At 36.1% G+C, this 27,358-nt stretch overlaps 2 protein-coding genes across 2 annotated transcripts; both read left to right on the top strand.

The window, feature by feature from the left end:
* Nucleotides 1-412: 412 nt before the first annotated feature.
* On the top strand, nt 413-10,947 carry LOC113080791 (UDP-N-acetylglucosamine transferase subunit ALG14 homolog). Its single transcript, XM_026252844.1, has 4 exons — nt 413-733; nt 1,482-1,633; nt 1,958-2,080; nt 10,334-10,947. Exons 1-4 carry the CDS (start codon nt 592-594, stop codon nt 10,562-10,564), a joined length of 648 nt encoding a protein of 215 aa, XP_026108629.1. The 5' UTR covers nt 413-591; the 3' UTR covers nt 10,565-10,947.
* A 2,335-nt stretch (nt 10,948-13,282) lies between these two features.
* LOC113080792 (calponin-3-like) lies at nt 13,283-25,575 on the top strand. The gene is made up of 7 exons (XM_026252845.1): nt 13,283-13,513; nt 22,543-22,664; nt 23,106-23,172; nt 23,501-23,638; nt 23,791-23,907; nt 24,216-24,362; nt 24,447-25,575. Exons 1-7 carry the CDS (start codon nt 13,457-13,459, stop codon nt 24,786-24,788), a joined length of 990 nt encoding a protein of 329 aa, XP_026108630.1. The 5' UTR covers nt 13,283-13,456; the 3' UTR covers nt 24,789-25,575.
* The last annotated feature ends 1,783 nt before the right edge of the window (nt 25,576-27,358 follow it).

Here is a 27,358-nt window from a genome sequence, read left to right as displayed (position 1 = left end):
CATTTTATATCCCATAGATATGGATAGTGGAAACCATTTTTGACTGAAAAGTCTTATCGCACAAATGTGTTTAGTTCGAGGCAATTTTTTATTATGTACCAGGTTAAATGTAAACATTTTATTAGTTATATTTAAATTTAATTATGTAGATTTGTAACTTTTATGTGTTTCATAGCTGTTTACTGTTAAAATTTTACTAAAAAACAAAAAATGATTAAGCTCCATATATATATATATATATATATATATATATATATATATATATTTATTTATTTATTATAAGGCATTAACATCAAAAAACATTAAAAACCACGTTCTGATTATGTTCGCTTTTAAGAGCTGCCAGTAGATGTCACTGTTTTTAAACTCCTGAGTAAAAGTGTGATATAAAGTTTGTCCTTTATGACTTTCCGTAGCGGCTGTACGTGTAATGATCATTCCATCCATTCTCCAAAAATACAGCACTTCTCCAGGTTTAGTTTATACAGTAGTTTAAATGATAAATGTACGTTCGTTTTTGACAGACATGAGCATACTAACATCTTGAGCCTCGGTTGTTAGAATCCCTGATAGAGTTTAGTTTGGTAACTGATGGCGTTGCTGTATGTTGTGGTGGTGAGTCTAGTGTTATTAACAGTCATCATTTTACGATTATTTGGGATTTTGCGACATGGTTCTGAATATAAACCCGGGCAGAAGGGCTCTGTGTCAGTCCTGGTGGTGGCAGGATCAGGTAAGAATTAGTCTCTTGTATTTATTTATTTATTTTGAATGTAAAACAAACCATAATGTGATTTATAATTGCAGAAGGAAATCGTCACCAACCATAACATGTAAAAATAGATATCCTTTCGTTTTTAGAAATGCAAACTGTCTGTGTTTTGCTTTTGCTTTCATTCATTCATTCATTCATAATAGTTTATAATTTAATCATTGTAATATTCCATTTAATCATACAATCATTTATAATAATAATTTAAACCACTTATATATACATATACACACACGAAATAATCTCTCTCTCTCTCTCTCTCTCTCTCTCTCTCTCTCTCTCTCTCTCTCTCTCTCTATATATATATATATATACACACACACACACACAGACACACACACATTGTTTTGATTAATTGATTAGTAATTTAAAATATATTCTTGTTTTTACATAATAATAATCATTTAAACACATTTAAACTAATTGTTTTATTATTGTATTTATGAGTCATTTAAAATATCATTTTTTAAAATATTAGTTTTCATTGTTGTTTAGTTTTGATAAAAGGTTGATTTATAAAGGTCATATCCATTTTATTTGCCAACTAGCAATTTAAAAATGTTGAATTATCAGTAATTAAAATAATATTAAGTAAATTAATTATATTTTAAATATTTCTAGTTAGTAGTAGTAATAATAATAATAATAATAATAATAATAATAATAGTTATTATCATTATTATAAATCTTTCTTTTCTGTTTCACCCAGGAGGACACACAACAGAAATCGTCCGTCTGATGGGGAGTTTATCTCAGTCGTATAACCCTCGACACTATGTGATCGCAGACACCGATAAAATGAGCGAAGAGAAGATCCGAACATTTGAAGCGGAGCGGGAGAAAAGCGGTTTACCATCGCAGGTTGATTGGTCTATCCTAAATTTCTGTGTACACCACTTAGGGATTTATTGACCAATTAATAACCATTCTGTCCTCATCCCAAACCCATTTGATTTCCTTTCTTCTGTGAAACTAATTGTGGGAAGTGTTAGTTTGTGTTTTGACATGTTTTGACCAGCAGATGGCAGCAGATCCTCTGTTTCTTTCAAGCATTTTCAGATGACTGTGGATTTGAAACGATAAATAGATAATCAAGTCAGCCATATACCCTCATTTAATTAGGTTCTTCTGCATATGTCCCCCCCCCCCCCCCTTATGTTTTCCTCTTTTTTTTTCTAATCACAGTTCACCATTCTCCGGATCCCTCGCAGTCGGGAGGTGCGTCAGTCGTGGAGTTCCTCTGTTTTGAGTTCCCTCAGCGCTCTGATGTCCTCTGTCCCGCTGGTCTTCAGGCTTCAGCCGGATATGGTGGGCTTTCTCTCCTCTCATTCATCCCACCATCGTGTCCTATTAAGTATTAATTTATTTTCTTCTGCAGGACGTTTGTGTAACGCCCCCCCAAAAATAGCACATTCATAACATATTTATGAGATTATTCCTAAGGGCATAATAACAAAATACGTGGATGTGATTAATATTAGTTTGCATTCTCGAATTCGAAAATGTTAAGTGGACGAGTGTAATTTATTTTTCTATCACTTTAATACAGTTTGCAATTCAATACAATGAAGACCGTAGTGTTATTATTTAGATCAGTTATTTCCATTTCAGTAACTATGTCAATATTGCAAAGTTGATCAATTATGAAACAAGTTAATTTAAGCTCTAGGCAGCTCTACAATAGTGCAATTATCCGGCTCAAGTGACATGTACATGTATTATATTGTATTATGAATGTGCTGCATTGTTAATCCTTCTTTAATACATTTCTAAAGTGAATATTTGTAGCCACATCAGTCCTTCAGATTAAAGCTGTGGCGTCTTTTGCTCAGTCCATAACCTTAGAATTCAAACATCCTGTGCACTGTTTTGGAAAACATAGCTTTTTATAAATATCTCCACCCTCTATTATTTATAGTTCAGATCATCTGCAAAATCTAGTCCAAATTCAGTAGTTTTGCTTAAGGTTCAGCCCGAGAAATGTAGTTATGGTGTTAGTGTTTTTAAGTCAGCACACATACTTTTTCTCATTTCTATACTAACTGTGGAGGAAAATTCTTTGGAATGGATTTAAATATGGTAGAATGCGTTTAATGCAAACTTATTGGTAGCTGAAAACATTACCGGATTAGCCAAAAATGTCTGCATGAAATGTGAACAGACTCTGTTTACAGTACGTTCGTATTGCGTGTTTCTGGTTTTGTGAGTGATCCATCAGTGCATGTTATGCCAAGGAAGCCAAATGTTTGTTTTGTAATGTTTCATTCTTCTGAATTAACTCCTTTTTTATCTGCCCTCATTTTTCAACTGCTCAACACAGAGACCACTAGACTCCTGTTATATCAAATCAAATCCTTTCCTACCTTATGATCATTGAATATTAAAGTTGCACTTTGAAATATGTCACATTTTAGAAGTAAAGTTGGCTTCAATTGCATTTTGACTTTAAAACAGGGTAATGATGGGCCTTTCAGATCTGCAGGCACAGATTCTGTGCAGGCTTGATTAATAAGTGCATGAGAGAATGTTATGCTGAAATTAACACATTCAAAGACGTGTGAAATGCTAATTAAACCGGGCTGAACCAAGTTCACCCAAAAATTAACATTCGGTCACCATTGCCTCATCCTCATGTCATTGAAAACCTAAAATGGTGCAGTCAATGTGATCCCACATTTGGTTTTTGACCACTAAATATTAGTTATATTCAACAGTCTGAATATGGAGTCTCAGTGAGGTCACCATTTCTCTAAGACTGAATGCTATTGGGCCTTAAAGGAAAATGAAGATTCAAAAAGAAAAGTTAATTAAGGACTAGAATTTAATCTATTGTGATATCTTAAACTCTACTTGAGTTATAGGCACGCAAAGTTTGGAAATGAATGCACTCCGACAGGTATGTTCAGTGTAGTTGTTTTTTTGACAGAAGGAAATGAAATACAGTTCTAGTTTCAACATTAGTTGTTCTTTAGACATTGCTCTTTAAAAGAAAAGAAGAATCATTTTTATGCAGAGTGACTCATATTTGGTTTTTGACCAAAGGAAATCTGTATAATTTAACAATTTACCCTTGAAGCCATATTGAAAGTCCAGTATCTCTGGAACTGAACCATACAGGGCCTTAAAAATGAAGATGCCAAAAGGAAAGTGTGTTAAGACTGAGAATCTAAAAGGGCATAGAAATATATTTAATACTTCTTGAGTTATAGGCTTGCAAACTTGTTGCCCTTTCTCCATTTTTGAATGGTCACCTTTTGCACACAGATGCAACAAAGATTGCTGAAGGCAACAGATTTTCTAACACACCTACCAATCTCTGTGTAAAAATAACATAATGATGCTGCCCTCCTTCTGAAGTCATTTTAACCCCCTGTAATTTGGCTCTGAATCCCCTCTACAAGTTACTCAGTCAATACATCAATGACATTTAATATTTTTAAATATTGTATAATATCTTTAATATTTTGTCTTTCATCATTTTACATGTTTGTCTTTCTTATTATGATATTTGCAAAATCAAACATTTGAGACAAGTTGACACGGACTGACCTATTTTCCTTTTTTGTGGTTCATTTTTCTTCAGTTGACATTTATGTCAAGTATCGAAAATGTTTTTGGACCCCACTGACTTTCAAAATAGTTTTTTTTTTTTTGAAAGTCATACAGGTTTGGTAAATGCTGACAGAATGGTCATTTTGTGTGAACTAAACCCTTCTTTAACACAAAAGCAGTTGTTGTTGTGCATGTCCCGCAGCAGCACCGGGAATGTTTAAGCAGGAGATGAAGATGTTTTTTTTCCTTCAGCAGATGATAAGACTATCGCATTACTACTGGAAGACTATCTGCTGGATAAACAAACACTAGTCCTGCTGATTCTCTGCTTGTCTTCAGCAAGAAACAGAGAGAGTGAGAGAGTTGCTGGGAAAACTCTCAAAGACCGATAAAGGAGTGAGGTAGGGGGTTGATTTAGGAAAAGAGAGAGAGGGATGGGCAGCCTTTAAGCCCTTTTTCAGGAATGGTCTGTAATCCAGGGCCTCTTTCTCTCTCCTCCTCCTCCTGTGGTTGTGTAATGAAGGGTTGTGAGCGGAGCAGCCGAGGGGTCTTGTTCTCAGGATGTGGCGAGACCTGACTGGCTCCTCGACCCGGCTGCTTGACTCCTTTCCCCTGGGGGCGGGGCCAAGCAGCATCGGGTTTCTGTGTTGCTGTGGCGACTGGCCGAGAGGAGGCGGAGCATGACTAAGCGGCCGGCGCTGCAGTGCTCGAGCCGTAGAGCTCAAAGGTCAGAATAAACCAGTCTAATCTCTCACAGGCGACCACGCTATAGTATTCTCTTAATCTCATGCCGACGTCATTTCCCAGTTTTCCAGTCAGCCGAGTTTATTTAATGGGAAAGATTTGTACAAACTTGTGTCTGTTGTCACGTTAGTTTCATGGTAATAGAGTTTAGATAAACTTAATTATTCTCGTAAAGTAATGTCATATTTGACCCTGAAAGCAAAACAAAAACAAGAAAAATATATATGCTTTATTTATTTAAATTCAATTGTATATGAATTTCTATGATCATATATTTAGTCTTTTATTATGAAAAAAAAAATATATTGTGTACATTGTGTTTATATTGTATGTGTTCGGTGTGTGTGTGTGTGTGTGTGTGTATGTATGTATGTATACTATTTTATATATATATATATATATATATATATATATATATTTAATGTATAACTATATATTTACATACAATTTTAATAATTACATTTAATGCCACATTTCTAATTTTCATGTTTTCATCTAATATTTATATTTTATTTAAATTTTAGTTTAAATTTTCAGTTTATATCAATTATCAAGAACTTTTTTTTTTACTTATTCTTTACTCTTAGCTCATTTCTCGTTATTGATTATATACTATATAATCACCCTTTCTGTTATTATCAACAGTAATTATAATTTAAATAATAATAATAAAAAAATCTACTATATATATGTATATATATATATATATATATATATATGTATGTATATATATATATATATATATATATATATATATATATATATAAATAAATGCAATATCTGCTAAATGCCACCTCAAAGATATATAAAATATATGTTTTGTGTGTGTGTATGTGTGTGTGAGAGAGATTGACCTGCATATATATATATATATATATATATATATATATATGTATGTTTAAATCATAATTTTTTTAAGTTTTGTTGTTTATTTGGAATGTGAAATTACAATATAAGTACCAGGTGGCCTTTGATCTGGCCCACTCTGACAGCAGGATTTCCTTTTTAGTCCAGCAGACGTTGTCTAAGATCTTCTTTAGGGGGTCCGGCACCCCTATTGTGTCTGCGCGGTGAGAGATCGTCCTTCAGCATGACTCAAATGTCAGCTGTTTGTTTTAACCAAACTTGAGCATGTCAGTGAGAGCTGGGGCCCGTTCGTCCACATACCAGAGTGCAATGGGGGAAGTGGGGGGTCAGGTCTGAAATCCGGAGGTGAAGAGGAGGTGGAATCAGTCCTCTTATAGCCATAAAAGGAAATAAGTGCGTCACGGGTCCTCATGAGCTCCAGATGTGTCAACACAAGCCAAGTGTCTGGGCCTGGTTCTGCATGCCGCGAGGAACAGTTAATAGTGAATACTACTGTTCACTATTTACAGCTTATGTTAATACGTCAGTCTAGACTCAAGTGTGTACATCTGTGTGACTTTAATAAATATTTGCGTTTGTTTGTTTACTTATCAGATTTGGCATGACGTGGCAAAAGCCTGAATTAGTTTAAAACGTAATATAGTTGCATAATAACAACAGCTTATTTTTTTACTAAGACTGCATCTAAAAAACTGTTTATCAGATTGTTTTAATGATTTATTTTAAATTAGCAATAGAACTGATTACACTGTTTTTTTTATATATATTTTTAGCTTCTTTGCTACAAATTAAATGTAAAATGGTAATTTTTTTTTAGGTTTGAGCAAGAATATTTTTGAGCAATCAAAAAAAGCAATATCGAAAAGATGACTGGCTATTTTAATGGAGAGGTGGGACTTTTGTTTTCACTTTTGATCTATCTATCTATCTCTTAGACTTCCATTGACGAGTTTAGACTTGAATTAGTGCTTACTTAGTTTTTCGGTTTCTTGATCAAATAAATCTAAACAGAAATCTACCTTATGCAATCAGATTGTCAGGGAAATGCATTTAGTTTCTTATGTGATTCCAGTTGTGATGCAAAAATACGGGAAAACAAGAGCTCCATAGATTTTGTGAGAGGGGGAGGAGGTTTGTACGATTAACAATAACAAATAACAGGGTCTGGACGATGTGCGATTGGACATCCCCTCACATTCCACACAGACTCCTCCCTGATCCTCAGTTTTTTATTTGACTGCATCTCCATCCATATGTTTCTTCTTAGCCTTATTTGGAAATGCAGCAGACAGAGCACTGTATGTTTTATTTATTTAATGTTCATCCGTATGTTTATGATAATTAGTGATGGATAGATCATAAAACAAGAACTGCATGTTAGAATATGTCAGGATATGCATTATGTTCATAAACAAGCAGTTAGTGTGTGTAGTCCTAATCACAAATCTAATGTCACATTATATAATATAAGCAATAACGTAAAAAAAAAGCCATGATAGATTGTTAAAGAACTCAATGTTTTATACAACTTCTTCCTTTAAATAATTTAAAAGAATTACAATAAATGAATCGGAAATTAAACACCAATCATACATATATACTTGTATGTTTTAATATGTATTTATTATTTTACTATTAAATTATCTAATATATATATATATATATATATATATATATATATATATATATATATATATATATATATATATATATATATATATATAATTATGTATTATTTATTTTAACTCCCCTAAGTATATATAATGTGATACATAATTTTTTATTTAAATTTAGTTTTCTATTATTTTCTATTTTATTTTATTGTTTTACAAATGCAAGTATGTCTATACATATTATGCTATTATATATATATATATATATATATATATATATATATATATATATATATATATATATATATATATATATATATATATATATAAAATCACCCACGTAATATGTACGTACATTATACATACTATATCCCCAAATCTAAATCAGTGCATAATCCTAATCACACATTCCAATATACAAACTATTTAAAAAAAAAAAGGATAAAATAGGATGCTGCCATTAATGCAGTAACACAGACAAGTAAAATAATGGTCCTCTATGGGCATTTATTTTGTTATGCTACTCTTAAGATACTGTATAGACGGCCTCAGAATGAACTCGTCTGTCATTTAGCCATGTCACCTGCAGTCTGGTCTGTGCTGACTCATCTGAAGCCGCCTGAGAAGTAACAAAACCTGGTAACAGTTTAATCTCACCTGGAGGTACTCTGTGTGATGTGGAGTAATAAAGTGGCCCCACCTCAATGACCTCATTTCTAATTACTTCTCAGCACTTGTCTGTGCAGCTGTTATATGAACATGTCTCACAGAGGAACAATGACTCCATGAGACCTTTGATTTATGAAAATGTTTCAGCATTAGTGTATAATCCCCACTGGCTTTAGATAAGCCGCAGTTTAACATGCACTGGCCATCAACAGCTATTGATGAGAATTTCACTTTCCTTGTATAACTCACAACTACTGCACCAAAAAAAGTGTTTTACGGTGCAGTAGAATGGGTTGCATTAGTGCTTCTAGTTGTTGACATGATTGAAAGTCACTTCAACACTTTTAATAATGGCCAGGCTCTTTAATTTAATATATATATGGATTGCACTTTTGATATAGCTATTGCAATGTTTGCTCAGATATACATTCAAATTTTTTTTTTTAAGAAGTCAAGGTTGGTGGAGCAGTTTTTAGCTGTTGTACGATTACTAATGGCAAATGTTTTTTTTCTTTTGAGAAAATGCAGAAGAGCCTAAAAAGAGTGTGCCTTATATACAGCTTTCACTTTCAGTCTTTCTTCTCCTTAACACACAAAAAGAGAGAGACTTGTGAAAAACAAGCTGTTTTTTTTTGTTGTTTTTTTTTTGATGCGCATTCAGTGCCCCGCTGATCTGACAGCCCTGAAATTGTGTTTTTCTGACACTTGATTTATGTCGTGTTGAAGTTTCACATAATGGCTATTTAAATTTGCACCACTCTGATGACAGACTCAAATAGCGCTCTGACAGCTTGGCCTGTGCCCATAGCAAACGCTCCCCAATCTCTGTACACAGTCCAGCAGTCTTCAGAGCTGAAGTCAGCGTCTCTCTGTTGGGTGACAGTAATCTCATTCCCCCAAGTGAACTCGCAGGTGTGTGTGAAATGTAAATACAGGCCGAGATGGATTGCCCACCTGGTGGTCTGTCCCTGCCCATCCCCATCGCTCATCTGCCTCCAGGTGCAGGATGGGAAATGGAGTGTTTTAGACTGCTTGGAAACTGGCAATAAACTCAATCTGAGCACCGGTGGGCCTTGAAGCAGACAGAAATGAATTGAAGCGTTTGTGGGTGGAAACGTCCCTCACCTCTGATGTTCTCACTTGGGTCGTTGTCTTCGGTTCCTGCCGCGTATCGGTTTCAGCTCTGAGCAGACAGAGGCTGGATTTTTCCAGTGTTAATGTGTCTGAGCAGTCGGTGTAAGATGATTTCTCCAGACCCCATGGCTCATCTCCACCGAAGTCTGACCGCCTTCCTGTGCCGCTCGCTGTCTCCGGTTTTGAACCAGAAAGCTCATATTTCTCCAACTCAGAGGACTTTATCCTGGCGTCTTTCTGATGTTGTGTCTTAGCCTATTTAAGTCAAATCCATTCATTTTTCATTTGTATAGCACTTTTCATTGTCTGAAAGTAGCTTTACAGAAAATTGTGTGTGTCCACAAGTTTACCTCACGTGGTTGTCTCAGAGAGTGAACTTATTTAAAAATAACATGTTGCATGTTGACTAATCATGGATTTTTAATTCTTAAAATCATATTTTTTTATTTGTTTTTCTCTTAAAATCTTTATAGATTTTGAAGCTATTTTTGTAAGAAGTGTTTTAAGCTCACCATGCCTTATCAAAAATGCCATAAAAATGGTAATTTTTTAAAATATTATTACAGTTAATAAAATAATTTCTAGTACCTGTTTCTATTTGAGTATATTGTAAAATATAATTTATTCCTGTAACACAAAGCTGATTTTTTTTAGCATCATTACTCCATTCTTCAGAGTCACATGATCCTTTAGAAATCATTCTAATAAACTGATTAACTGCTTTATTAGAAACATTATTATTATTATTATCAGTAACTATTAGAATTCTTGTATTAATTTGTGTTTAATGCATCCTTTCTGAATACAAGTATTAATTACTTTCAAACTTATATTTGAGTAATGATTTTAAGTGTTATGTTTAATGAGAAAAAACTTTATATATAACCATATTACGTTTTTATGTACATATAATTTGTATTTTTTTCCTATTATAAATTTTTATCATTTCTTTTATTTTATTGTGTGTTTGTTTGTGTTTCAGGTGCTGTGTAACGGTCCAGGAACGTGTGTCCCACTGTGTGCTGCTGGGTTGCTCCTGGGCATCCTGGGCCTAAAAAGAGTCTTGATCGTCTATGTGGAGAGCATCTGTCGTGTGGAGACGCTGTCTCTATCCGGAAAGATCCTCTACTACTTTTCTGACTACTTTTTTGTGCAGTGGGCACCACTAAAAGACAAATACCCAAAGGCCATCTACTTAGGGAGACTGGTGTGATCCCTTTCTGTCGACTTTTTCACTTTTGTATTGAGAATTACATTACATTTTGATGCTGTTCTTCAAGGTGAATTCATTCCTATGCCGTTACTGAGGTGCTGAATACACAACTATGACAACTATCTCTGAGTTTTGTTTTTTTAAGCCAAACACACATGATAGGCTGATGAGATGTCCTGTTTTACCTTTTACGCCTTTGAAGTCAACAAAACTAAACCAAGAGAAGTTTTTACACATGCAGGTGCTTCTATTAGCACTTATAGTTTCAGTGTTTTCTTCATGCACCACTTCATGGAAAACAGTATTTGGCTTTTGATCAAAGGTTTGTCCTTTTCAAGGTTATAACTGTCATTCAGATAAATAAAAGACTTGTCTTAAATCTAGATTGTGATTCCTCATTCTTAAATGTGAATGCATTTTTTCTTAGTGTTGTTGTGAAATATTTTCCAGCTCACTACGCATTTCAGTGGTACTTCATTGTCTTCCTGTGCTGGTATGTGATTCTAGAGGAAATGGTGTGAAAGAGAGACTATAAACAGATGAAAAAGCTGCAATTCTTAGCTGTAGTGTTTATTTTATGTGTCTATAATATCCTGTTCTTCTTGTTTTTAGAGATGAGACGGCACTCTGATTCCTGCAGCATGAGGTAGAGCGTAACCTGGTGGTTTCTTTTGTCTTGCATAACAAGTTCATACAGGTAACTTAGTCATTTACTTCTCAGCATAAGGTTCTGCGACTGTGATGTTTCTGAACAGCTGCAAATGGATGATCCCATCAGACATGTCTGAAAGGTATGTGATGTCATGTGGAATTCGGTTATTATGAGCATAGATGATAACCGTAGCATTGCAGAAATAAAAATACCATCTATTTTATCCACAATGAAATCGATTTTTAAAGAACCAGTTCACCCAAAAATGCCAATTTGCTGAAAATGTACTCGCTCTCAGGCCTTCCAAGTTTTAGATGAGTTTGTTTCTTCATTGGAGTAGATTTGGAGAAATGTAGCATTACATCACTTGCTCACCAACAATGAATGCAGTGAATGGGTGCCGTCAGAATGAGAGTCCAAACAGCTGAGAAAAACATCACAGTAATCCACAAGTAATCCACGCCACTCCAGTCTATCAATTAACATCTTGTAAAGCCAAAATCTGACCATTTATGGAACTTTTTGGGAGGAGGTACAGGCACCAAACACCAACGGCAAGAGTAATTCAGCATAAGAGTTATCAGGAAACACCTCACCCATTCATTTTTCACTGGGTGATACATCACCAATATCATCAATATGTTTATTTCAGATAAATCACACAACATTCTGGCATTTTGTTTATACTTATGTACTAGAAATATCCACGAAACGCAATCAACCTTAGAGAAAATGTCTTCCTTGTTGACACTGCACAGGTCGAGTGACAGTGAGAGATACTGATCTCCTCAGAAAACCACCTCCATGATAGTTGTTTTTCCTCATGTTGTTTTCTCTTCAACCTTTCAGACAAAAATAACCCTGACATCATAGCTCCACCCAGTACTTCAAGCTCAAAGCATCAACTGCTCATTTAAAGCTACTTGAAAATACAAAAAATGGCAACACAGAAATTGGATGCATACACTTGGTGTGTTTTATGATAGACATGGTTTGATTTCTGTTGATAAATTGTGGTTACTGGTATTTTACCATAGTTAGTATTACCGCAGTAAGGCTGGAGTCTTATTCCATTTTCTATTCTTCATGTAATCTGGAAGCTTCATTTTTTTTATTGCCCTGCATGCTATATGTGACCCTGGACCACAAAAGCGATCACAAGTTGCGTGGTTATATTTGTATCAATAGCCAACAACACATTGTATGGGTCAAAATAATTGATGATTCTTTTATGCAAAAAGTCATTAGGGTGTTAAGCAAAGATCATGTTCCATGTAGATATTTTATAAATTTTGTACTGTAAATATATCACAACTTAATTTTTGTTTACTAATATGCATTGCTAAGGACTTAATTTGGACCACTTTAACCTCAAAAAGGGCAAACCCATAAAGAGACATCAGAAAATTTATTTAATGCTATTTTTCATCTTATTGGGACTCAAATAATACAAAAACATGATTTTTTTTTTTTTTTCAAAACTTGATTCTTATATGTGATTTTAATGTTTGTATCCCCCAGGATGTGTTGCTCCTTTCCGACAAACAAATATTATTAAATTATTTAATGTTTAACAAATCATTAATGCACACTCAGAAATTTTGTAAAAATGTCATTTATTTAATTCAATTTCTTTTTTTAAGTTAATCAGTGCTTATTATTAATAATATTTGTTTCAGATAATTCTTAAAGTATAGAATTTAGTTTCGTTTTAATATATTATTTGTATGTAGCCTACTGCATTCTTATCTGTTAAGCAATAAGGTTTGTAAATTGACAAAAGTTAACCGTGAAACGTTTATCCTGTTATCAAACTAGCAAACATAAAGACTCGAAGAAGACAAAGAAAGTATTATTACTCCATATAACTGCAGAGATAAGCAGCAGCTTTCCAGTAAAGTGAAACTCGAATAATAGTTGTGCTAGGTGATCTATTACTTTCTGCAGTGGCGCCAAGTAGTGCCAGAGAAACAATAGGCTGTTTAATATGCAGAATCGATGCTTCTGATTGGCTCTAGCGACGCATCATTTAGCTCCACCCCAAATTCTCGATAGAGGATAGAAGTTTTTGCGCGAGTCGCTGTTGTGGAAGAAACTCACTGAGCGCGGATTATTCAAGCACGCGGAGCGCCGAATCTTCTGTAAATTACTGTGATCTTACTGCAGCTTTAGGACTTTACTTCTCTCGTTCCCTGTTGGTCAGTACAGTGACTTTAAGAAAAAAATTACAAAAGTGAATCATGACGCAGTTTAACAAGGGACCAGCCTACGGATTATCCGCGGAGGTGAAAAACAAGGTAAACTGAACTTTATTTCTTTGTTTTAAATATTCTTACATTTTTAGTATGTGTGGTTTAGAATAGAACATCTCTGAGTTTTTGTTTGCATTATAGAAACAGTTATGGATATTACTGTGCTTTTCAAAAGTAGGCTAGTTTATTTTGCATTATTCCCTACAAATGTTAGTTTGGCATTGATATGGTTTAGTTTAAATGTTTTTTTTTTTTTTTTTATCTACGTGATATTATTAAATACTTGAAAACTTTAATAGGCACGACGCAATTATAATTGGAGGTTGAATTCAAGTGAATTTGAATTAAAAGCACATTAATAAAAAAAGCTAATAATAATAAAAAAAGTTAATTATGATTTATGTTGTCTTTTGTTTAGTATTGAATTTATTAAATGGAAAATTGCTCTAACTGCAAGTTATCATCCCTAGATACGTTTCTGATTTCGTATGGTTGTGTTAGAGTAATCAGGAACAAACAACAACAAAAAAATAATAAATTAAATCAAATCCTCAATAGATCTTTGATTGTCCAGAGTTTAGAGATGACTTAATTTTAATATGACTGTCATATAGGCTGGAAAGCTTATTACTTCTGGAATAAATATGTTAATTAAATAAAATATTCTTATAAGGAGCAGGAGGGTCATTTTAAGGAATCGTTATGAAGCATGTCTAATCTTTAATAATTTGGCAGTGATAAGTATTAGTGATTAGTAAATCATGAGTCAAAATGATCAGACAGGATGTTGCATACAATAACATACGTAAACCAATGAATCAACTTAAAAAGACCTCCCTCACACAAACATACATGCATACAGAACAGATGTCTTAAGCATGACATCATCATTTTTGATTCAAGTAATCTTAGGTAAATTAAACCGTTGTTTACGCCTGAACAATCCTGGTAGGTTTCTGTGTCTTTCATCTAACCCCTTCGGAAGTAAGGATTTCATCTTGGAATTTTAAGCATTCCTAAAAAGTGACGACAGTGCCGGAACAGCTGTGATGTGTATAATCCTGCTTCATTCAGAAGAGTTCAACTACTGGCTTTGATCTGTCAAAGGGTGTATTGCAATAATGATATATTTAGCTCAATGAATGAATGTAACTTTTTTTAGCCAGATGCCATACAATAAATATTTCACCCTGAAATGTAAATTATGTGATTCATTTACTCATGTTGTTTCAAACACGTGTGACTTCTGGTAATACAAAGGGAGAAATAATGGTTGCTTATTGCAGTTGAAAAGAAGCTGGAGCATTCAAGCTTTATAAAAGATGCAAAACACTAGTCGTTATTCTCTGATCATTTTCTCCCCTGGTGAGTGGTAAACTGATCATTAAGTTAGTGATTTGAATCAAATTTGGTTCATCAGACTTGTTTTGATAAACTGGATGAACCGATTCATCTCGTAAGAACAATTAATTCACAAATGTCTCTAATGAACTATGATAGTTTTATGATGCTTTCTTGTTTTGTTTTGGAGCTTGACATTCAAATTGAGTTCAAATTAACTTTTTTCCCTCAGCAGAAAGAACGTCATACAGGTTCTTTAAGCTTTTACAATGAAAAGCATGTGGCTAAAACTACAAATTTGATCTTGCTAGTGTAGTTCTAGGGACCAGTTCCATTACACCATTTCCTCTCTTTATCCATGACTTATTTTCCATTTTACCCTACTGGACACTGAAAGATTGCGGGAAAAGTGTTTGCTTTTTTGCATGCTTACAGTTTGAGGTCAGTAAGAGCTCTGAAGATTTTTCTCATGCTCATCAAGAATGTATATATTTGATCCAAACTACAGTAAAAACAGCAATATTTAAAATATTTTAAGTTAAAATGACTGTTCTGAATGTATTTTAAAATCTACTTTTTCCTTTGATGGCAAAACTGAATTTTCAGCAGCTATTACTTCAGTCATCAGTGTCACATGATCATTGCTAAATATTATTTTAGTGCTGGGCAACAATTAATTGCCTGAAACTTCAAAAGAACAACATTTACTTAAAAGAGAAATCTTGTAGTGTGTGTGTATATGTCTTTTGTCTTATATAAATAGAAAATAAAACTTTTTATATTGTGCAGGGATATTAATGACTGGATAAATAATACAATTTTAGAAGCAAAAATAATATATTCATACAAGAAATACCTACTTTTCAATCAGTAGTAACCTATGTGAACATTCTTAAATGTATTAATTTCAGACTTTTTATAGGTCATGTGCTTTCCGAGGACTTGTTTGTCTCGTTCCTTGAGTTTCATCAACACTCTTACTCTGCTGAAAGCCGAGAGCTGTTTTCTGCCTTTGGAAATGTGGGAAGTCAAAGCTCTTACAGTGAGATCTAGAAACATCGGTACATCAGCCTGTAAATGTCAACAAATCTCTTGTCAAATAGAATTATTCCTTAAAATAAAACTCACAAATGACATAATGGGAAAGGATCTTTTCCCAATCAAATTAACGACCCTCTCTGGTTATGTAATAGCAGACACAAGGGTCCGTTCATTATGGTCTTGTTGCCAAAGCATCATCCTCTGCTCCAGTCCAGCACAGTGGAGATATTGTTCAGACTGGTTTATTTTTACACATGGAAGAGATGTCAATTAGCAACCTATTTTTATAATGGCCATTCGTGTTGCATTATATTAATCATATCAGTTGTTTTTGCCATGTTGTTTTCCCCGGACAGTGGGTAGAGACGGACAGGGATTCCTGGATGAGAGCTTTTGCAAGCCATTGAGGATTAGGTAGCTCTGTTTAGTAGTTAAATACTTTCTCTTGTATGTTGCATCCACAAATTTTCTATTGTCAGAACTTTGAATATGGAGTTAGACATGCAGGAATTCCCCCTGAGATGTTTGGATGTGGTTCAACAGACACCTTGATTCTTTCAGGCATGGGAAACGCGTTTTCAGACTGGAATTAATTCATTTTATTCTTGGCTCTCATGCGCATCTCATTCTGCATCTATCTTAGCGTGCATGTCTGTGTTGCAGTCTTGGAAATATGCCAGTACTGGGCCCACAGCATGTCCTGGGACAGGACGAAGGTCAGAGCAAGGAGGTCACGGTGGTTTTTGGGTAAAACCTGACCAGGTTAACCTTGGGGCTTTAATCTGTCGCTCTCTAATACCACATTCCATGTTGATCCTCGGCGTAAAAACACTTTACTGCCATACTGTGACTGCTGATGGGCAGGCGGCCCAGTGAGGGGCCGTTACATTCCCTGCAATGTGCTGATCAGCAATATTTTCCAGGTTTGGTTAAGGCTCTGTGAAGTGTGGCCATGGTTGTTAACCCTGTGTTGCCATTTTAGGAGGAACAGGAAAGCGTGTCTTCCTGAAGCTATTGTTTTGGGTCTATTGTTCAGCAGGATTTTCAACAGTGTAAACTTAGACTAGGCTTATTGAAACACTTATTTAAAAAGATTATCAATGTCTATTGAAGGTTTGAAAGCCTTTTGTCCAAAATGTGCCTGTGAACTGAACTACTTGCACTACTATGCATTTAAAAGCTTTGTGAAAGATGTGTCATTCTGTCATTGTTGTTTTGAGTGGTGATTAAGTCAACAATCGTCATCATTATTATATTTTTATACTTCGGTGGAAAACTTTAGTGACTAATCAGAACTCCCTAGCTATTACCTAGCAACCACCTAAAAATACTGAAAAACTGTGGTTCCAAAGATTATGTGCATTTTCTTCACAAAATCAAGTTTGAATGTTTGAGTTATCTAGCAACCACTCTGAACACCATAGCATCTACTTTGCAGCCAATCAAAGCACCCTAACAATCACCTAACAATGCCCTAGAATTGTGGTTACAAATATTACACACAATTTTAAAAAAGTTAAAAACATGAAAAATGTAGCCACCTAACAACCACTCAGAACACCCTAGCAACGCCCTAGCAAATACCTTAGAATTGTTGTTCCATATATTACTCACATTTTATTATAAACGACAATGTTAGGATGGGCTTTTTTGACTAAAGCAAGTAAGTAGCCACCTAGCAACCACTCAGAACAACCTAGCGATCACCTATAATTGTGGTTCCGAATATTACACACATTTTCTTAAAGTGTCGCTATTATGCATTTTTGACTATTACCTTTCATGCACTGTGTCATGTTGCTGTATGTGAACATAAACTATCAGCAAAGTTGTGAAGCTGACTAAAAGTTTTAAAGTTATTATCTGTCTAATAAAGAGTCTGCTCGCAATCGCCGAAACCATTCGTCAGGAATTTGAATCTCAATTTGTTACGGCTCTACACCAATCCAGGGCTGTAGAGAGCGATCTCTATTTCTCTGGACCAATCACAAAGGACTGCACCATCTGACTATTCACAGCATAGAGCATCACAGTCCCGTCAACAGCTGGTGCTGGAAGTAAAAATTCAATGCAATTTCTGCATTGACAGTTTGGGTATAAGCCATAAAAACGTAACCATACATGGTTGACTTTAAACCAGCTACAGCTGTACTAAGCGATAGTATCTGCTCATATAAACGCCAAAAGTTCATGGGGCACTAACCTTGTTTTGAGATAAATGCCTTTTATTCACGATGTCTTGGATAAATACTTCATTACCCACAATCCTGAACAATCCCACAGTGATGCCTCTGATTGGTGGAACTCGTGGAACCGTCTGGTTAAACCCCGTGAAGGTCCGTGAAGTCTGAATAGCATCAATAAAAACTAAACTTGTGTTGCGTTTTTGCACGGTAGACTTATCAGTGCAATCATTACCTCCTTGGCTGCCATGATGGCTTTTTTCAAGGAGGAAAACAAAAGTGTTCAAAGGTGTGAAAACCACTTTAGATAGGGTCATGTAATATTAGTTGAGTGTAGCGTGTCCGAGGGTCAGCTTGTGGGTTTTGTAAGGGCCAGCATGAGGGACTAGAACTACAAAGTTTTGGTGAGTTTTGCAGGGAGGTTGGTAACGTAAGTTAGCATTATCATCCACTTTAGCTAGACTACTGTAGACTTCATACGAGTCATATCAATTATTTTATGATGCCACTGACTGTCAAAACAATGTTTAGCCTAGGCATACCTTTTTGTGCATTTACTGAACATTTGTGTAATGGCAACGACATGTGTTGATGACTGAGTGGTGATTGCAGTCAGGTACAAAGCACTGCACCATTGGTGACGTTATCGTTAACCGCTTTCAAGCACGCACACAATTTATAAAATACACAATGATAAATATAAAAATCAATACACAATACCTATATAAAACACTATTTATTTACACGATTAATACTGAAAGAACTGCTATTACTGCACATTCACTATATAAGATATAATTCACTGGAGGAAAAAGTTTGCGCGACCGTCGTCAGTTTTGGAAGTCACTAAAAAGGCTCGTTCGTGGCTGTGGGCTTCAGTCGAATTCAGTGAGGCGCGGTGGTTTATGGGATGAGTAGTTCCTTCGCTCGAAATGGCATACAGAAATAGGGGGAAAAAATGTAGAGAGGATGGGCTTGTTTGACTGAAGCTAGTAATTGGCCACTCAAAACGCCCTAGCAATGCCCTAGCAACCAATCAGAACACCCTAAAATCACATTGCAATCATTAGAACAACCTAGCTTTTATCTAGCAATGCCATAGCAATGTAGTTGCTAAATATTACACAACTTTCGAAATGTAAACCTTGCTAACATGTTTTTTTTAGGACAAATGTCTGTCAGTTTGTGAATTAAAAAGTTCCTTTTCAAATCTGAAAAACAAGCTGATTTCACAGGCAAATCTCTCCTCATTGTAGCTGGGGTATTTCCAGAGCACATGGTTAAATTTTGCCTAATACTGGCTGGACTAGTTGCTTGCATGCGATTAAACAGGCATGCCTGATTTCAGCACAATACTCTGTATTAGTCAGAGAAAATAAAGTCAGAACATTTGCTCGTTTACCAAGTTTGTTTTTTGCTAAGTTAACTATTGTGATGCCACAGTAAGTTATGCACACTTCTGAAAAATTAATTATTTTGCTAATAGAGAAGTGATGCTTAGTTTGTAAACAAATGGGATTTTTTGGTGTTGAGGATCGTTGATTTGTGTGTTTTTTAGTCTTTACCCAAGGTGAAAAGGTCACCCCTCCCCTCCTCCGTTGTCACCACTGTTGACATCGATCTCTCAGGGACTGTTTGTCGAATTGATCGCGTCGCATCGCGAGTCCTTTCACTCCCTGCCCTTTTTTTAGTCTGATGTTTGCTCGCCTTTTGTGCTGTCATCAGTAAGCACTCAGAATTATGAGTGGGGGAGGAGAGCTAGAGGTCGGTCTCTAGCGGGATCAGCCCACAACCTTCCAGAATGTTCTTCTTCCCCAAATGCTTCTAACATCTCCATCAAGGGGTCACTTTTCCACATTTTCCTCTCTTTTTTTTCTACCACTGGCTGGTTTCCCAGTGGACTGGAAGGAAAGACAAGACAGACACATGGTTCTCCAATCTTTGCTCAGTTTCTCCGTGGAGTTCTTCTGTTCTTTCCCCTTTTGTCAGTCTTGATTTTTTCCAATCCGTGTCTAATATACATCACCCCAGTCAATGGCTCATTATATCAGAGATATAACCTTCTTTGTCTCCCACTACGTCTGAAATCATCCAGTGCTCTTTTGAACTATTTGAAACATGCCAAAAGTCATGCAGTTCTTCAAAGATGAGAGACTGTGTACGGTTTAGCTTTTTGTCTGTCATTATAGGAGAAAAGTCATCTCGGCTGACCTCAAATTGCGCAAGGGACCTGCCATAACACCCCACACACCATTTTTTCCTAGTGGTCTCACATTCTGACTCCTGGGCTGCAGTGTGGGAGGATATCTGATTGAACTTCAGCTTGCCGAAAGGCCTTCTATGGAAGTTTATAGGGCCCCTGAGCTATATCTTCAAATCCCTTAGGAGGAATAAAAATAGGCACAAATGAGACAATTGTATAAAGTATGTGGACATCATAGCTCAGATACTATGTTGGTAATAGATTTGCCAAGACACCAAAGTGATTTTATGCTTTTATCCAAAGCGACTTACAAATGAGTACAATGGAAGCAGTCAGAATTGAAGAGCAATTATACGCAAGTACATGTACAGTAGCAAGGATTTTTATCAAATAAATAAAAAGAAAACAAATAGAATAGAAAATGATTTTAATATTATTATTATTATTATAATATTATGAATACCATAGTATTTTCATACCCTAAGGAGTTATTTTTTTAATTAATTTGAACATTAAAAATTACTTTTTGATATTAATGTTATTTTGTTGAATAATAATCGGGTTCAGTAAGATTTTTTGAAAGAAATTAATACTTTTATTTAGTGAGGATGCATTAAATGGACCAAAAATGAATGAAAAAACATTTATAATGTACTTTTTTTTCTTCAAATAATTGCTTTTATTTTGAACTCTTTATAGATCATTCAACACTGATGATAACAATAAATGTTTCTTGAGCAGCAAATCAGCATATTTGAATGATTTCTGAAGTATAGTGTGACTCTGAAGACTGTAAACGTTAAGTAGTGATGGTGAAAATTGCTTTACCATTGTAGGAATAAGTTACATGTTAACACATAACTTACTGTACAAGTACAACATTTTATTACATGCAATATTTCACAGTATTACTGTTTTACTGATTGCTCAAATAATGGAGCCTTAGTGTGCTTAAGATACCCCTAAAAAACCAAAAACAAAACAAAAACACGTACCGACCCATTACTTTTGACCAGTAGTGCAAATAAAGCACACACCTGTATGTTAGCTGATCAAATATTTTTCACAGTGACTCCTAAACATGGAGCTATCGTGGAACAAGACCAAAACACTCTGAATGCTAGATATCTCTGTGGAAACTCGAAGGGTTAAGACTGTGTTTGTGCTGTAAATATGTTTTGAGATAGCAGACAGAAGGCCATGAGGAAAGCCTTTATCATGTTTTGGTGGGAAAGAGAGACATTTTCTGTCTTTAACACCTCATTCTGAGAATATCTTACCCACCCTTTTTTCCTGTAGGTCCCTTTGTCCCTTTCTCTCATGATCTGTATGATAGCCGCATTTAGCTTTGTCTTTGTACAGTCTGACCCTGAATCCTGAACTCGAAATGGAGTGATAGAAGCCATTTCCTGGAACTTGTATTGTTAGCTACTTTAAATCAGTTTAAACATGCTGTGTTTAAATGTAATTATTTGAATGTCCCCCCAAAATATGTAAACTGTTTTTGAAGGCTTACACTTGAAGCTAAAGTAATAGTTAGGACTCATGAAGAAGAAAACAAATCTGTATTAATAAGAAGTGCTCAGTGAGGCATGTTTGACATCTACTATTACACATACTTGATTTTAGAGATTAGAATAACCTAACTCTTACTTTGATGCCTCAAATCACTTTACTAAGAATTACTTCATCACCTACTGCACAATAAACAGACTTAACATTGACATTTCGTTCTGGCATTTTGTAAAGATCTGCTGTTAGTCATACTGTATTTGTCCACTCTGAGCACATTATTCAATGTCAGCTGGTCAACAGTGCTATTTACGGTCAGAAAAGTCCTGAGAAAGAGCGAAACGGCCAGAATAGATTCTCGCTGTGACTCTTTGTGGGAATTTTATGCACAATCGCACGTCGGTGTTGCCTCACATGCTTTGAACGCCATTCTATTCACAAAAGAGAAAGCCAAACAAAGCCAGAAATGAGTTTTTATAGGCAATCCAATTTAATTAGGCTCCATTTGATGATTTTCCATTAGCTCTTATCCAACATTTAAAATTCAAACGGACCTTTTAAGTGTTTCAAACTATTGTTTTGGTGAGTTTTTTAGTTAAATATTCTGTGTGAGGATAAGCAAAAAGTGTATTGACATTACAAAAGTTTAGATAAGCATGTATGCTGACACATTACAGTAGAATCTAAAGGAAGATTGTCCAGGACACATATCTGTGATCCTGCAGAGCCGGTTTGACTCATAAATGACTGATGCGTGTTGGCTGACTCACTGATTGGGTTGTTTCTTCTCACAGATCGCACAGAAATATGACCTACAGAAGGAGGAAGAGCTTCGTTTCTGGATCGAGGAGGTGACTGGAATGCCGATCGGAGACAACTTTCAGAAAGGGCTCAAGGATGGCGTCATACTGTGCGAGTAAGTTGGTAAACATAAACATGAATTGGCCATGCGGGCAAGGCTTCCCTGCTTGAAACAAAAAAACAGTTTTAACAAGCCTAAGCTAGTTTGCTGGCCTTAGATTTTCTCACAGGCTGGTCTATTGGTCAGTTCTGGGAACATTTCAGTTGGTCAGAATGGAAAAAACCACTTGTCTGACCAGCTAAACACTATTTGTGCCACTATTTGTGGCACTATTAAAGCCTTGGCCAGACATAATGAAATGGCATACCAATGGCATACATTTGGGCTGAGACTATCTGTTTGGGTGACCAGTATGAAAACAATCATTATTTTGCCAATTCCATTGGGTGACGCTGGTAGAATCGAAATTACTTACTTTACACCTCTATTGTGCCCATTGAAGATGCTTGCAAAAAGAAATAAATTGAAACCATTCATTGTTTTTATTCTTTTCAGATTGATAAACAAGCTTCAGCCTGGATCGATAAAGAAAATAAACCATTCACAGTTAAACTGGCATAAGGTAAATATCTCCTACGGTCTTTGTTTTCATCCAGATTAGCCCGTTTGAGAAGTAAGAAGCACTTTCCTTTCAAAGTGACTTACAATACAGCATACGAAATCACATTGTTGGCAAATACTAAGAAAGGCAGATGCTGTTAGCAACTGCAGAAACATCTTAAGTGTGTATATAAGCTCTAGTATCAGAAATCTTTACATGCTGTAAGAATAAATGGACCCATTAATGCACTCTTTGACTCATCAACCAAAACTAACTCTTTTATCTGAAAATGAGGTAACCAATGATGTTATGGAGAAACATACCCTTACTGTTACCATTGTACCCTCAGCTAGAGAACCTTGGGAATTTCATCAAAGCCATTCTGGCCTACGGGCTGAAGCCCAATGACATCTTTGAAGCCAATGACCTCTTTGAAAATGGGAACATGACGCAAGTCCAGACCACACTTCTCGCTCTGGCCAGTATGGTACGTTCTCAGTTCTGCTCAACCTGTGTCTTACATTGAATATATAAAAAATAAATGGTTTCCTTGAGTAAATATAAATAGGTTTCATAAAAAAAAAAAATATTGAAATATTGATTTTGCAACTATAAAATGTTTAATTTATTTTTCAACAGGCAAAGACCAAAGGCATGGAAACAAACTTTGACATTGGTGTGAAATATGCAGACAAGCAGCATAGACAGTTTGATGAAGAGAAGATGAAGGCTGGCCAGTGTGTCATCGGACTTCAGGTTATAGACACTATTCCTGGAACTTGTTGAATGTTTCTGCATGAGTGGGTTTAAAGGACGCCTAATTATTTAGAACTGGTCATTCAGTTGATCCTTTTACCATAATGGTACTCAAGGATCGTTCATTATGAGGTTTGAACCTACCTGTACCACATTTCGGTTAAAAATACAGATTAAAACAGCGACTCAATCAATATCAGTGCAGATAAAGATAAAGGTTGACTGCAGGATCGGATTGTTTGGTGAAAATTCAAGGTGAATCATCTACAGGGGTGTTTTAACCCAAGTGTTTCTGACTTTTGTTTCAGATGGGAACCAACAAATGCGCAAGCCAGGCTGGTATGACCGCCTATGGGACTAGGAGACATCTTTACGACCCCAAGACACAGACAGAGAAACCCTATGACCAGACCACCATCAGTCTGCAAATGGGCACCAACAAAGGAGCTAGCCAGGTATACCAAAACGCAGACATGTATCAACAATATATCAAACAAAAATGATCAAAAATGACACATTTACCATGTGTCTGTCTCCAGGCTGGCATGTCTGCCCCAGGAACTAGGAGAGATATCTATGACCAGAAGGCAGCTCTGCAACCAGTGGACAACTCCACCATCTCATTGCAAATGGGAACCAATAAGGTAGCCTCTCAGAAGGGCATGAGCGTGTACGGCTTGGGACGGCAAGTTTACGACCCCAAGTATTGCGCAACCCCTACAGAGCCCATGATTCATGCCAACGGAAGCCAAGGCACCGGGACGAATGGCTCCGAAATCAGTGATAGTGACTATCAGGCAGAATATCAAGAGGAAGAGTACCAGGGTGAATACCACGATGAGTACAGAGGGCACTACAACGACCAGGGCATCGACTACTAGAGAACGCTGCTGTGCTGTTAGTCAAAGCAGTATTAACATGATGTATATCAACAGAGCAAGTCTTTTGCTATGCCTTTTGCTTCTCACAGTTACCCCTTCCCTCCCAGCGCATGTGTTTGGGTAAACAATCGTGAGTGGTGATATCTCAAATCTGCCATCTTAACAATGGTGAAAATGATCTTTTATAGTTTCTTTTATAAAGTGTTTTTTATGAAGTACGGAGAACTGTAAAGAGAATTTTCTAGTTTTGCAGTACGATTCTTTGTTTTACACCATACGCCTTGTGTTTTGAGTTTATTTTGGCCTTGCATCTCAAGGCTAAATGTTATCGCTAGTTTTAAAGCTCATCCGCCATTAAAATCCCGCTCTGCTCCAACTGCTATATACTGAAAGCCTTCCTGAAGACATTCCTTCCTAAGTCATTCCATTTGGAGTCATTCTGTTTAGAACTCCAAATGCCTGGTATTGTTACAAGCTTACAAATGTTAGCGTTTTAAAGATTAGCTGACTGGACGACCAAAAAATAAAAATCCCCTATTGCTTAGTTTTTTGTGCCATAATGTTGGAAAATCTTTCCCATTATATTTATTGTCCTGCTTTTCATTATAAATCTTCTGTCATGTGGTTCTCTTATGAATAAATTCTTAATTCTTATAAATAAAGTATTGATTGTCTACTATTATTTTGACCATTATTGCCTTTAAATTTAAATATAGCTGCTCGGTTATCTATAAATTCTAACTGATTTCAGTTTTATTAAGATTGAATAAAACATTTTCTCCTTTTTCCTTGTAGTCAGACTGGTTCTCTGCTGTTGTCCTGGTGAGGTGTGGTTTCGGCAATGGCTCTGATTTTGTTATTTGGTTTTTTGCTCTTATATCTTTTATGAGGGTGAATTGAAGTGGCACAGGGCCTTAGATGTGCGCTGGCTCTGCCCAAGTATCACAACGCAGCCATAAATCATGTGTTTTTGAGGCTACCCTCAGAGGCGTTTGGAAGCTGCTCCTCGTGTCGATAGCCCAGAGTTTCTGGAAACAGTTATATAACCACAAAAAGCAGCGAAAACCAGAATCTAAAGTAGAGCAAGTCAGTGTTCAAGCACCAGTTCATAGAACGATTGCATTTTGTGCATATGTATGGGTTTTTAAATGAGTTACTGAAAAGCACCTTGTTTGTGTCCTGGGAAATAAAAAAAAATAAAAAATCATCCTCTGCATCTTTTCATCCTAAACCTTCAATTAAGTCAATGAAATGAACTTGATGACTTTACAGCTCGGCTGATGTCCATGGAGGGATTTGGAACGAGTTGCACACCACTGAATTGAATTACGCTTCCCATGCCATGACCTTTCTGCATTCTTACTGGCCGCAGTGTCAACCAAAACGTGACGGAATGGTAAAGGAACATTCCAGACGTATTGGACCAGTTTAAGTTGGGTTGAGGCTGCAGACTTGAACCGAGAGCAGAAGAGGAGAGAGCAGCAAATAACATGTTAGAGTTTCATGTTGCTTTCTGGGTCAAAACATTTGGTTTCCATAGTGATTTGAAGGCCAATAATATGTAAGAATTCTCTTCAATGCGTAGTCACGCCAGTGGTTGCAGTTGTAAATGATGAACCGAGAGTCTACTAATTTAAGTAACATGTTAGTGCTTAATCTGGGCATCAGTGAACTCGGTTGAACTGCTATTGTGTAAGTATTGGGTCCACATATGAGGGGAGGACCACATAAAACTACCCATGTGTACAGGACAGTGAGCAAACAGCCAATCGGCTTCATGAGAAAGCAATGGCATTCACTCCAGTGCTGCCCCCTGCCCCTCCCGACTTTGTTACAGCGGGATAATCAGCGCTTTGTGCTCCGGGACAAAAACACAAGACTCAATTAGAGAGAAGGTCCGAAAAATACGGTTACCGCAGCAACCTCTGAAAGCCTTTAAAGGCAGACGGGAATTCAACCGGTGTTGCAGCTTTTGTATGCTGCATCACGCTGCTAACTGTGCCACCCTGGTGCCAGTATAGGGGCCCAGGGCCAAAACCTTGTGCAGGCTATGCCAGAACTTCAGAGAGGGTCATAAGGTAGTTGGTGGTGTTTGCTAAGGCAAACATCACTATTATTACTGCTCATAGAAACCATAACACTAAGTATTTAACTTCAGCATGTAATTCCTCCTGCACTGTTTGTGCTACAGACATAAATTATGCCTCAAATCATACAGGAAGTTGTCGAAAGTTGTGCAAGTACTTTTCTTCACTAGCAGATGTTAAAATAAACCAGAAATACCACGGATTTACACTAAAGGAGGCACCCAAACCAACCTGGCAACCTACCAGAACTACCAATAATGATACAGATGCCAATCAGGATGGCAATAATGATTCAAGCATAGCAAGTGTTGCAAAAATACAAATTCTGATAGAAGAAACCAAAAGTGATGCAAGATATGAGCTATGCTGGAGCTTATGCTTCACAGAGATCAAAGTAGCTCCCAAAAAATAAATTTGGTCAGCTGTGTAGAGGCAAGCTGGACCTAAAAACAATAAAGAGTAAAAGACGTGTTGAACCAGCCT

Source organism: Carassius auratus, unplaced genomic scaffold (assembly GCF_003368295.1).
Source record: "Carassius auratus strain Wakin unplaced genomic scaffold, ASM336829v1 scaf_tig00032032, whole genome shotgun sequence".
Taxonomy (NCBI): domain Eukaryota; kingdom Metazoa; phylum Chordata; class Actinopteri; order Cypriniformes; family Cyprinidae; genus Carassius; species Carassius auratus.
Note: the sequence above shows the minus strand (reverse complement) of the source record. Positions and strands in the feature narration are given on the sequence as shown.

Bases quoted from the DNA above. Each gene is read 5' to 3' on its own strand.
- LOC113080792 (XM_026252845.1), top strand. From the start codon at position 13,457: ATGACGCAGTTTAACAAGGGACCAGCCTACGGATTATCCGCGGAGGTG. The intron at 23,173-23,500 runs GTAAATATCTCC...TTGTACCCTCAG, and splicing joins CACAGTTAAACTGGCATAAG to CTAGAGAACCTTGGGAATTT. The intron at 23,639-23,790 runs GTACGTTCTCAG...ATTTTTCAACAG, and splicing joins TTCTCGCTCTGGCCAGTATG to GCAAAGACCAAAGGCATGGA.
- LOC113080791 (XM_026252844.1), top strand. From the start codon at position 592: ATGGCGTTGCTGTATGTTGTGGTGGTGAGTCTAGTGTTATTAACAGTC. The intron at 734-1,481 runs GTAAGAATTAGT...TGTTTCACCCAG, and splicing joins CCTGGTGGTGGCAGGATCAG to GAGGACACACAACAGAAATC. The intron at 2,081-10,333 runs GTGGGCTTTCTC...TTTGTGTTTCAG, and splicing joins TCAGGCTTCAGCCGGATATG to GTGCTGTGTAACGGTCCAGG.